Below are 13420 nucleotides of genomic sequence, written 5' to 3'. Positions count from 1 at the left end.
TGGGGTAATGGAAACAAAACATTGGTAAATCAGTGGAAGGCTGTGGGTTTGATTCTTGGCTCCACTAGTCTACATAATGTGTCCTTGGACAAGACAGAAAGAATGAGTATGGAAGATGAGTGATAGATAGTCATCAAGAGTAGAAAAGCTCTATATAAATACAAACCATAATAAATAATGCTAATAATAATAATAATAATAATTATTATTATTATTATTATTATTATTTTTATCATTAATTTTGACTCCCCCCAGTAAACCACACATTAGATCAGTGATTCCCAAAGAGTGGTCCAAACCTTTTTTTTTTTTTTTCTTAATGAGCGCCAGATTTAATAATATAAAGATTTGGTCCCTTCGGTAAAAGTTACATAAAAAATGCACTCTGTTTAAAATAATTTAATTTGAATATTCACAATATAATCATTTTTAAATGCAAATGTAACCAAATCCAAGCCATGCAAAAAAATATTGTTATTATAAAAAATGGGTTTTTCGGACTTCCGTTATGGGGCTGAAGCAAGAAGCATTATAAATGAACAGCTCCTGGGTGGTCACATTTCCCCCAAAAAATAAAATATAGAGTTTACAGACTGAAAAGATGCTTGTATAACATGAAAGCGGCGGTAAAAACAAACGAAAACTCACTGACAGACAGCCAAGCCCCCTGCAATGCTGCTAGCAACCAAGGTGAACACAAGGCTACGGAAGCTATTCAAGCTAACGTTAACATAGCTAACAAAAAAGCGGTCCAGTCAGACGTTAAAAAATAACGTCTGACTGGACCGGAGTCCAGTGACTGGAGTTACTGATTAAAGAACTGTGGGACTTCAGAGAAGAAATTAACAAGCAGTTAACCAGGTTACAGTTTAAATAACATGCATACAGTATAATGAAGTTGTCATTCATTTACTAAACATCTCTTGGAAATGATTCTTACCACCGTAGCAAATTGAAAATGATATTAGGTGTCACAGATATCGCTGTAAATTAGTCGCTACATTACACTATCTTTAAAAAGTGGCTCCCCCATATGGAAGGTTTGGCAAACACTGACACTAGACGACTTTTCTAAGCATTACTTCACTCTATGCATGATTCATTCAGGTTTTAAAACAATCTGGCAAAAAAACATGGCTTTTCATTCCCAAGTGCCTGCTTTGTCAATTTTGAGAGAGAGAGAGAGCTTTCAGCCTGTGTGTTATTTATTTATTTTTCCCCTTTTTACTGCTGCCGCTGCTGCTGTGTTTGTAATTAAATCCCCTCTTCTCCACAGTGAGCGATAACACAAAGCTGGCCCTAATGAACAAATACAAGGACAACATCATTGCCACGAGTCCCATCGACAGCAACCACCAGCAGAACACCCTGCTTCCGCACAACACCTCCACCAGCCAACGCAAGCGTCTCTCCAGCAACACCCGTGGTGAGTCACGCCCTCCCACTGCCTTACCCTCTGACAGAGAATGGGAGAATACACACACACACAAGCACATGCACCACCGGCGGCAACAAGCAGCTCACAGCGTAGTTACATTGTTTTATTTTTACATCCAAAATGCTACAGCCTGAAGGTATAAAAGCCTTTTTATCACCAGATGTCCAGAAACACACATACAACTGTAGATGGATGCTAATCTCGCCCGAGGTCTGAGTCCGTCGTATGAACTCAAACGGCGATGATACATCAGTGTTGCGCTTCCTGCCAGTTTTCGCTGATTTTATGTGGTCGAAATTGAGTCATTTTCCCACAGGAGGTGGAGTGTCGTCGGCCTCACTCACAGACATTACCTCTGATTTTGAAGAGATTAAATTAGTTTGTTGTGTTAAGCCCCGCTGAGTCAACGCTGGCTTCTGAATTAGTTTGAAAGGAGCAGAAATAGTTGTTTAACTGTCTTTTTTTTCCTTTTATGTGATGTCGGACTAGACATCCTGTGAAAAACACTTCCCTTACCTCAAGGTTGTCACTACATACAGAGTGAAGAGATAACACTTTGTAATAATGTCGATGTTTTTCTGGTATAGACCTTTTAGTTGTCTCTTCGTAACGGCATCTTGGGGTTTTTGGAAATTAAAATCTCAAACATACTGGACTGAAGTGTCTGTGCTGACATTATAGCAGAACAACTTGGAGAGCAAGAGTTTAATGTTTAAAGTACTTTATCTGCGAGTGAACCGGCAGCCTCTTCACAATAAATTGTGGAGTGGATTTTTTGAATCAAAATATACTTCATTGAAAATATAAAACTAAACCCCCGGTGCAAATTAATTTATTCATTTTTTACCAAAACATGTCAGATTTTACTTCACGGTCCTCCACGTGTTTGATCCATTGACTGATTTTACAATTTTCTTCAACCAAACACATTTTGTCTTTCATCTCTTTGCCTCAAAACCTCATGATATCCTCCATTTTCATTGAAAAAAATCACACCTTGTTCTTGTATATGTGAGAGGTTTCACTAGTATATGTGAGAGGTTTCACTAGTATATGCGAGAGGTTTCAGTAGTAGTTTCACTACTTGTTTTATTCTTTTCTTTTTGTTCATAAAACTAGACAAATTCAATCCGATTTTAAACATTTTGACTACTTTTTGCTCAGGTGTGTTTATATTGTTGGTGAAAATTTTTCCAAAAAAGGATATCAGACACTATATTGCACATTCTTATAGCCTCTGTGTATGTTTAATCATAGTACTGGAAAAAAAGCAGCCTAAGGGTTAATACCCAACCACAACTCAAATCTTAGCCCCAAACAGGACCAAGTTTTAGACAAATGTGAGTCAGAAAAGTTAAATCAGGATTGATGTTATACATATATATATGTATATATGTATATATACTTATATATTTGTTTGTATAATATATATATCACATCCTTTTATTCATATTGTGTTCCCTTCTGATTGTGTCCCCATTCATTAATCATTCAGTCAATCAATCTGAAGTACTTTTCATTTCACACACACACGCGCTCTCATCTCCCCTCTTGTTTGCGCGTCAGCCCGTCTGAACTGTGTTGTTCCGTGTGACAGGAAACTGAAGGCGCCAAAAAGAGCGACTGCTCGTGAAATTGAGAGACAGGTACCCATTATGACAAAGAGGGGAAAAAAATAAGAATTCAGAGACATTTTCAAAATGTCATTTTGGGAAATTTTATTTGACCCCATAATTCACTCTGCTGCACTCTTGACTGCATGGGTGCTTTATTTTCAGGCCAATTAAAAACACTTTTATGGCACCGGTGACTGTGGAGAAGAAACTTTGGAAGTAAACTTTTTTTAGCAGAAAAAAAAGGGGGAGAGAGAACTTGGTTCACATTCACTTCACAGGTCGTTTTTTTATTTTTTTAGAAACTATAAAAGGGAAGACAAGCATTGAAGCTCAGATGTGGTTTCGTCTATATATCCAATATATTCCACCTTCTTTCATGTTGATGCACTGGAACTAATGATTAGTTACAACCTAACATGGTTGCCAGAACATTTCAGTTTCAGTCTGTGTACTGCTCTGACCATCAGGACTCACCTGCAGCCATCATGACAGTGCAGTCAAAAAAACATCCACCCCTTTTCTTTTTATCCACAATAAAAGGTGAGAACAAAGAGTGAGTGGCCCGGACACCTCACCGCACCTCGCAGAAAGCAGCACTTGACACTTGTTGAAATATTACTCACATCTGCGTCCCTGAAGCTCTGTAACTTCGTCTTACTGAACTGCAGACGAACCGCAACGATGCTTGTGTTCCCAGCTCGTCTCACAGACTGTAACAACAGAGTGATGAAGCAGTCAACAGTTACAGTCTAACAATGACAATAACACAGTGTCAGAAAAAGAAGAAAAGCGTCCTTATTCATTTTCAGCTGGATACCTCACATAAAAGAACAAAAATGGCAGACTTCCTGCTACGGTTGACTTTTTTGTTTGTCCTGGTCTATAACATCTTCCCACAAAGTTTCGGGAAATTTGGTGGAACTCAATTTTGCTAGGGGGCGCTATAGAGCCCGTGAGCGAGGCATGGCTCCGGGAACTGTGCCAATATCACATTTTCGCCAGAACAGATCTCCATGCAAAGTTTCTATGCATGTTAACGCCCTCAAAAATGAGCAGAAAGCCAAGGCTATAGTAATAATAATCTTAAGGATAACAATAGGTTAGACAATTGTTGTTTCGGCCCCTGCCATTCATAATTATTGTGTAGTATATGCACTGTATACTTATGGCAAAAATGAAGGTCACTCCTCTTGAATCCTCATTTATCCGCTCAAAAGGGTGACAGCATGATGACATCATCTCTGTTTGGGTCATTTTATTTTGCTAACGTGATGGTTTGCATCCTCGAGAATTCAATTCATAAATAATTAACCTGTCAAGCGTGATTTAAAGTCATGGATCCAAGGATTGTGAGGTTATTACAATTATATTTGTGCATATTACATGTAGAAAAACCCCAATCACACACTGTATTGGATCGTCAGAAATCGCTATTGCCCATATTAACAGCCTATTTTTGGTCCAAATGTACATTTATTGCATATTTTGTCTGACAAAGTCAAAGACTTACCTTGGTTTTGGTTTTATGGAAACACAGGACAGTTTTTCTTCCATATACACTGTGAGAATAGTGTATATTGTATTTTTTCATATAAACATTTGTAATTATTCACTTATTATTCTTTTGGTTTGTGTGTGTGGACAGGGGTTTGGGTTGGTTTCAAGGAAAAAAAAAAGTTGGGAATAGAGTATGAAGAGCTAGGTTTGGATTGAGGGGAAGGCATGTCAGGTCATCTAGTGGCTTTTTTAAAACTTTACTTTCACACTTGAATGCATTCATTCAGAGAATCTGCAGCAAACGTAGACATGTCAGCAGCTCCCAGGGTTCGGTTGCTTAGTAACGATGAGTGTGATGAAAGCGGAACCCCTTGTGAGCCTGTGTTAAAACAAAGAAACCTCTGAATTTGTCCACATTTATCTTTTAATTTTAGAACTTTCTCTGTGTGTGTGTGTGTGTGTGTTTGTGTGTTGCACTTCAACCACGTCCAGCTAAAGATCCACTCTGTTGCCGTCTGACAGCAACTGTGCTCTTTATTCATGTTCTTTGCTTCTTTGTCCTCCCTGGAGTCTTCTCCTCGTCTCTTTGCTGCCGTCTGCTTCTAACTCTCTCTTCTCTCTCTCACCACATCTGTGGGAGTTCACTCAAGGCCTGGGTCTGTGTTTTTTTTGTCTCCATGCCGTACGGCCCACTGACACTGTAGCTACACACTCACTCAAAAGAGCGGGAAAGATCTCCTCTCCTAATTAATGTAAAAACAGAACCATCCATCCACTACTGCTTTATCCCCCAATCTCAGCTGACATAGGGCGATAGGCGCAGTCACACCCTGGACTATAAACTTTAGCCTGTTTCACCGGGTCTTCTTGCTTTAAAGGCAAGAGTGCTAACCACTACACCACTGTGTGGCCCCAAAACAGAATCATCATAAGAAAGAAATCTTAAGAACATAGAAAATCATAACATGAAGCCAGAATTGCTGTATTGCTGTAGCAACTGTATGAGTTTAGATTTTTCTCTCTCTCACACACACACACACACACACACACACACTGACACACACTGTTAAAGTTCAGTGCTTTCAGGTAGAGCACATTCTCAAAACAGCCCAGGAATCAGAACGTCTAAGCAGGCAATTAGATCTGCTTCATGCATTTTTGAGTCGCCGTTGTTGAAGATTCCAGTCGCAAAGATTTTCATCTTTGTCATAAAATATGCACAGACGGAACTTTATTTTTTTTCTCCTGTTGTCTTCAGTGGGCAACTTTTGTGCACGTGTGTGTGCGGTGGCCATTACTGGCAGGTACGGTAATGACTCCCCCCTCCCTCTCCGCCCCTTTTTTGCTGAAGATGCCCAAGTGCCTCTCTTCCCTCCATATGTCAGCACATTTTATCGACTCCCGAGTTCCTTCGAAGGCTACTTAAAGTACCAAAGATGCCAAGTGGGAGAAAGCATTGTCAAAGAGAGCGACTTGTGTGCCCTCGAGCCTGCAGACCCCATCATTATTTTATGAGTGTTATTGCTGAGCAGGTGTATAATTCACTGCTTATTCCAAAACTTGCCAACGTTTTCTGATTCTTTTAATTGTGCACCTTACAACACTTAAGCTATCGCCGTCTTAATTAGTGCGTGTGATTAATTACAGCGCTCACGACGTCCCAGAGAGCAGGAAGTGCATGGAGGCAAAGTGCAGCGTACACAGGTCTGCAATGCAACAGTGTGTTAAAAGCGTGTATCTTTTGTTGTTGTTGATGGTACTGTTGTGCCTCTGTAGCATTTGTGTGCCACGTCATTGTCTCACACTCGATCTTCCAAGTGTTTAAAGTGCTGAAGAATTGACTTTTGATCTTGACTTCTGGTCTGTGGGCACTTATTTGTGTTTTCAGTGTTACTTCAAACCTGTTTGCAGCTATCTGTAATCATGCGATTGTGTTTAAACTTATCGGCTCCTGTTAGCAACGGTAAATACACTGCTTGGACCCAAATGCACGAGACAGGAGGCACGATGAATGATTTCAAGAGTCTTTATTTCCCTCTTGAAAATAGCAGGCAAAATCAAAATCACTTCTTCACCAAAGGAGAAACTAAACTGGACTATTCGCGAATGAAAACAAAATCCCTTCTTTTCAGAAGGAGAAACTAAACTGGACTATACTTGAATGAAAACAAAAGCACTTCTTTTCAGAAGGAGGAACTAAACTGGACTAGACTTGACTTGGCTTTGCTTTAGCGCTGACAAGAAGGCGAAACAGGCTTGGGCTTGGACGCGTTCTCTTGGACGCACTGGCAAATGACAGAGGAACTGGGGACACTATATAGGGGAGAGGGAATCAAGGGCCGGTGCGAGTGATTACTTAAGGATCACCAGGTGAAGTGCATAAGGGAATTTAGGGGAGATGTGTCAAAACAACTGAAGGAACCACGCGACAGGAAGACATGACATTTATCAAAATAAAAGGGGAAGTGAAAATCAAACCCACACCAAAAGTGACATGAACTTATCGTGACTTAAAACCTAAACTAACACATCCGGGCAGCAAAAAGCCTCCACATCTTCCGCCGCCTAAAAAAAACAAACTTCTTTCAACTCTACCTCGACTAAGACAGCAATGACAAAAAAAAAGGAAGCACTTACTTGTACATGTTGAAATGCACTTATTGTAAGTCGCTTTGGATAAAAGTGTCTGCCAAATGACATGTAATGTAATGTAATAGAAAGCACAAAAGAGGGCTCATAATAACTTCCAGAAGTTCACATGTTCCCCTCTGCGCTGCTACTATACACACACAAACGCTCCCTCAGTCCAGTCTCATAGTTTTACCTGACCTGAGTCCATTTTGTAACAAAGGACGCAGCGTACAAACAACGTTCTACCATTTCTGTTCACACAGAATAATAATAATAATAATTATGTTATGCACAACAGGTTAAAGGTCACACTGATTCAAAAGAATTACCTACCTACACAACCTCAAAACACTGACTCATCCCTCATCTAACCTTTTGGACACAAGCATTCTTGTTAGTTTTTTGAAGGCGGCTTTCAAAAAGAGGCCATGGATCAAAATGAGAACACTAACCATGCATACATCATTAAACAGCTGTTCACTAATTCATAAAATGGGCCACATGAACTAATCAGGCTATATTAAGCATGTTCATGTCAAGGGTTGTATTGGGGCTGACAGTGTTGGTCCCAAGTGGGTTTGCCTGTGTCAGTGAAACCATGTGGATCTGCATATTTTGCCCATTTCAGGTCCATGTCCACTTAGTACTATCTTAGTGCACAGGTGGCCTTGATATTGGGAATGGGTTTGAAGTGGGTAAACAAGGGTGGGGTGGAAATTACGGACAAACCCACTTGGGACCAATTATGCAAACCTGAATATAATCCTTCTATAAACATATAAAAGAAAGAATGAAAGTTAGTCTTTTCTCCTGCTTGAATCCAGGGAAAGCCTTGGTGTCTTTGTGCTTGTTGTCCTGCCACCGTCGCTAAGTGTGTTCCATTTCAGCGACATTTATAGTAACGCGTCGTGCCTGTCAGCGTTTGGCCGGCAGAGAAGAGCGATAGCCTCGAGCGTCAGCCGCCGCTGACCGACCGTTGCTCGCTCGCACAGCAACACTTCCCCACGTCTGTTTCCTCACAGTTTGTGATCTCGGGCCGCTTGTGGACATAAATTCTGTACCATTACTTCACCGTGGGGCCATTTGGTCGCACCTTCTTGCCTCCGAATGGTTTCAGGGTCATGCCCTATAAAGCACAGTGGAGATAAGCGACGCCATGCAGTGTGCGGTGTAAAAATGGCATCGCAGTGCATGGCGTTTCTTTTTTATACTGTCTGTCAGTTCACACAAAGATATAGGAAGCGTTTGTAGGGAATGTTAAACCTCAGTTCTGTGATTTTATTCATGTCCACTGTGCATTTTGGGCAAATTTCTCGTCACTGCTTTAAAGTAATAATTACAACTCTAATTACATGCATTTTCTTGGAGGACTTGCTGCTCCTATAGTGAACTGAACGTTAGGTACCACTATCCTCTCTGAGGAGAAACTGCTCTGCTGTGTTTACATTTTGACACAAGTCAGGTTTAAACTTTCCACATTTCCAAGTGTTAATCAGAGTGGTGGAAGCTGCCACGCTGCTGCTGCTGCTGCTCTCTGCTTCATGGCTCACACATTTCAAAATAAAATTTTGACTCTGTGTTGAGTTTCTTTAGTCCTGTAGCGTGTTAGTGTTTTCAATAATTAATACGTACAAGTTTTCGGATTTTTCAGCTTCCTAATTGTGAATATTTTCTGGTTTCTTTGCTCCATATAACATAAAAACTAATATTTTTTGGCTTGGGGACAACATAAGACATTCGAGAATGTCACCATTCCAGGTTTGGTAAATGCTGATAAACATTTTTTAACATTTTATTGATTAATCAGTTATGAAAACAATCAATAGTTTCAACCCTAGTGTTTTCAAAACCCGACCGTAGCTTTGAGTGCTTTATACTATACCAAAAATTAAAAGGAGGCCCTGTTTGTGACTTAAAGGGGACATATTATACCCTATTTCCCCCATTAAAATAGTCAGTGACATGCTTTGGTCAAAATACCATAAGGATGAAGCATCATAGCAGTTCAATAACCCTGCTAAACCCGCCCCTTTCAGAACGCTCGGTTTTCGTGCATGGTCCCTTTATATGCAAATGAGACACATGCAAACACACACCCACTTCTTCCAGGGGTTTTCTTATTTGTCCTCTTTACAGCGCACACTCGCTCAGCTTCTGTTCTCTCCGCTCCATTCGTCTCCCCCTCCCTCCACTAGTTTTCTGATATCAACATGGCAGCGTGCGCAGAAAACAGCGAGAGTGCCGTCACAGGAAGAGACGTCCTACATAAGGATCGAGCCGAACACTGCCGAACTGTAAATCAGTTAAAGCACAGAGAGTGCAGCACCACTGATCGCCACCGCTGATCGTCAGCGGCGCGCCACAAGCTTAATAAACTGCCGCTCTATGTGACTGTATCAGACCGGTGACTGTATGCTCCGGAGCTGGCGATCAGTCACATACAGCGGCAGTTAAAGCAGCTTGCCACTGGCGATCAGCGGTGGCGATCAGCGGTGCGATGGTGTGAACACACGAACACACGTTTGCTGACTTTATCCGGCACATTAGCTTCATTTATAAAATCCTCTGTAAAACACTGTGCTCCACTGTGCAGCCACCAACAGCACACTTGTCCCTCAGCGTTGACATAATACCGCTCTTCCTCCCTCGCCTGCACTCTCACATTTTATAGGGACAAGGTGGAGCTAAGGTGGAGCTCCCGAAGTAAACTTACTGGTGGGGCGGTAACATTCGCGGTGAAATGTACATGCTGCCGTCATAAGTGCAGGGAATTCAACATCGAGTGTTTTATCGCCTATACTTACACTAAGGGGGACCACGAAAACATGACTGAGTATTCTTTTTCCACACTTTGGCGACTGGTAGGGCCTCCAGAGTCCCAAATATAAGTATTGAAATGGTTAAAAAGTTGATTTTGCATAATATGTCCCCTTTAAAGGTTGTTTAGAATATGTGGTATTTTTAATTGTTATCATTGGGGTTGCAATTTCCTTCAGGTTTGAAACATTAAAGGGGACATATTATGCAAAATCAACTTTTTAATCACGGCACTCTCGCTGTTTTCCGCAAATGCTGCCATGTTGATATTGTCAGAGAACTAGTGGAGGGAGGGGGAGAGGAATGGAGTATTTTGACCAAAGCATATCAGAGACATGTTCATTAGGACACCAGGGAACTATTTTAACTTGGGGAAATAGGGTATAATATGTCCCCTTTAAGCCTTGAACGTTGGATAGAAGCGTTGGAAATAAAGAAAATATTCAGAACTTCCAGTTAGCCAGAGAATTTCTCACTAATGGATCATTGCTACTCAGTGTTGTTCTGCCGATATTGTCAGAGCAAATACACAGGAAAACGGGATAAGAAGACAACACACTCCCACGATCCCGCGCTGCTTCCCGAAGTCATTAAACAAGTTATTTTGTTTTTTTTCTGTTAATTAAGAGACCTCTAGTGTGCGTATAACGACATAACAAGCATGTTCTGGACTTGCACTCACTTCAGTTTCAGTCATATTTCAGGTATAAATGATTTGTCGACTATTCCAGCAATAAATCATAGTTATACAGTGTTATTGTGGCCAATGTCTTTAATGCTTTGTCCTCAGGCTCAGAGCTGTTTCGGCCAACTCTGTTCTTTTTCTATTTTCTTACAGTAAAAGCTTCATTTCCCACAGTTTTCATCTGAATATTCCTCCGAATACTACTACTACTACTACTAATAATAATAATAATAATGATAATAATGATATTAACAACAATAAAATATACTTTTCTGTTAGGCATTCACTGTGAGTTGCCCTCATTTGTCTGTGCGTTCTACAGATAGTTGCATTACAACTCTCCCTTTAAGAGCTCAACATTAACATCAATATTAATAATTCCAAGTACTGATAAATCTTCAACCACAGTATATTACAAACGTACAACCAAAGGTTTATGCTACAAAAGTTATTTAATGTCTCCGTCTGCTGAAAAATGATTATATTTTTTGTGGCAATTGTGGCCAAACCTCGGAGATTGTTTTCTGAAAGTGCTGAGGTTTTAGAGTTGGATCTTAATCAAAACAATTAAATATAAATAAATCTAAAACTGAGGAATGCAATACTCACCATTCAAATTAGACGACGATGAATACATATTGCAGCAACACAGATGGCAATCATGTACAAGAAAGAAAGTGTAAATGATTTTGCGCTCTGTAATAAAACGCTCTCTCATTGCATTGAACTGTGAAGAGAAAACTCATTGTCTGTGTTTTCTGCCTTCATACAAAGCCCCATGTCCTTGCTCCTGCCACTTTTAGGTGATTGTATATCCATGTTTTGTTTGCTCAATCTCAGGCTGCACTTTCACTAGACCCACACAATGTTTCCAAAATCATGACCACCTGTTTTGAAGTCTGTGGTTTAATGAAACTCTGTGTTAGGTGATGCAGTGCGAGGCAGTCGTACGCCCCGCCAGCTGCAGCTGACAGCCAGCTGACTGCAGTCTATCAATCACACTCTAATCACAATCAATCTCACACCTGTGCGATCTATTTAAATATCCTCCTCCTTTCCGCGTTAAAGTCCGACAGGCTTAAAAGTTTGAAAATGTCTTTCGGCGTCTTGTCTGAGCTCGTTCTCGTTCATGGGGTTTCAGGGAGCATCTAAAGACTGGAAGCGTCAGCTGGATTTGCATTTGTTGCAACACATGGTGATGAGACTGAGTTCCTGACTGAATTACTGGACGTATAACAGACAAAGCATCAGACCGTAGAAGGATCCTAACAATGATTGTGCGTCTCAGAAACAATCATTGGACCAAATCTTCAATGAGCAACAGTCCGCAGTGGGGAGCAAGTTGAAAACAGGATTCCCACACCTTGGTTCCTTTTCAAGGACTTTCCAGGACCAATTTCACACATTTTAAGATGGGAGAGAAACTTGTAAGAGCCACTTCGCCCATGGCTTCCTCCACTTTTGCTAATCCGCAGCACACTCTGCATCTGGACAAATGATTGTCCTTGGGATCTTGGGTCAAAGTCAGTCTTTGTAAATTTGTCTTCGGTGAGACAGGGATCTTGGAATTAAGATTTCCCAGGAATCACATCGCCATCTGCTCTCTCTTTGTTTAACTTTACTCGCTCATTGTTCTGCATGGACTCTCACGTCATCGGCAGAGAGAGAGAGAGAGACAGTGGACAGACAGAGAGAGACTTTTACCTAAATATCAAATACATTTCTTTCATACATGAAATTCCAAGTTTTTTCACTGACGCATGTCTATTTAGGGCAGTTTTCAAAAACTTTGTTGCAGCCTTTTTTCAATGCAAAAAGGTTCATCACCATCATCATTGTCTCATTGATTTGCACATCTGTAGCTATTTAATAAAAAAATAAAATCATAAATAAAAATATTTTTGGCTCAGAAATTGCTTTCCTTTCAGAATGTTATTGAGAATGAAGTGTTGGAGCAAAACTTTTTTTTCCCCATGAGACACAAGGTTGCTCTTTACAGCGTTGTTGACCATTTGAGTTTAAATTGCTCACCGTGAACTTGGAACTTTTCAGCCTCATTATTTCTTCAGTGTGAGTCATCTCATTTGAGTGCTGTAGCAGCAGCAGCAGCAGCAGTAGATTTAGTCCATATGCTCTCTGTCCACTGAACGCTGCGTCTCCATCAGATACATGCACTAAAGTGGACAAACCTCGTGGCGGCAAAGGAACATTCTCTGTGAGATGGACTCATTTGCACTCAGTATGTTATTGTTATAGTTTTTTTTTTCAAGGCTTGAAAAAAAAGCATCTCTGATACTTGATATTAAATCTATTTAAAATAGACCTGTACTCTTGCTCTTGAGAATGCTCAAAGAATGCTCATGTTCCCCTGAGGATGAAAGTCTTCTGACGCCACCATGAAGTCGGTGTGTCTGATTTCCAGGAAATTGTCTCAGTTGTTGGAAAGAGTGATAAAAAATGTCACACAGAGTTACAACGAGCATCCAAAATACAGCTGATTAAAAATACAAAATAAATGGTTTTCCCATTGGAAATGCCCTCAGAATTCAGGGCTGCGACAATTGATTAAGTGATGAATCGATGTAAATGTGATTTTTTTTCTTTTTTTATGGCATTTTATCAACAAATAATAATGGACAGATGAACTGATTATGGAAAAGATGGTTAAGAATATGTTTAGCTCACAGAAGTATGCTTTGAAAGCATTTTAAAAGTCTTCCGCTGTATGTTTCTAGA

At 40.4% G+C, this 13420-nt stretch overlaps 1 protein-coding gene across 6 annotated transcripts in view; it reads left to right on the top strand.

Annotated features, from left to right (window-relative positions):
* astn1 (astrotactin 1) overlaps positions 1-13420 on the top strand; it is a 371669-nt gene that overhangs the window by 90499 nt on the left and 267750 nt on the right. For all 6 annotated transcript variants that reach the window (XM_044033647.1, XM_044033610.1, XM_044033638.1 and 3 more), the window contains exon 5: positions 1277-1426. In XM_044033647.1, coding sequence (XP_043889582.1) covers positions 1277-1426 — 150 coding nt within the window. The remainder of the gene's footprint in view (positions 1-1276; positions 1427-13420) is intronic.

Source organism: Solea senegalensis, linkage group LG1, assembly GCF_019176455.1.
Source record: "Solea senegalensis isolate Sse05_10M linkage group LG1, IFAPA_SoseM_1, whole genome shotgun sequence".
NCBI classification, from domain to species: domain Eukaryota; kingdom Metazoa; phylum Chordata; class Actinopteri; order Pleuronectiformes; family Soleidae; genus Solea; species Solea senegalensis.
This window is presented reverse-complemented; position numbering and strand designations above follow the sequence as displayed.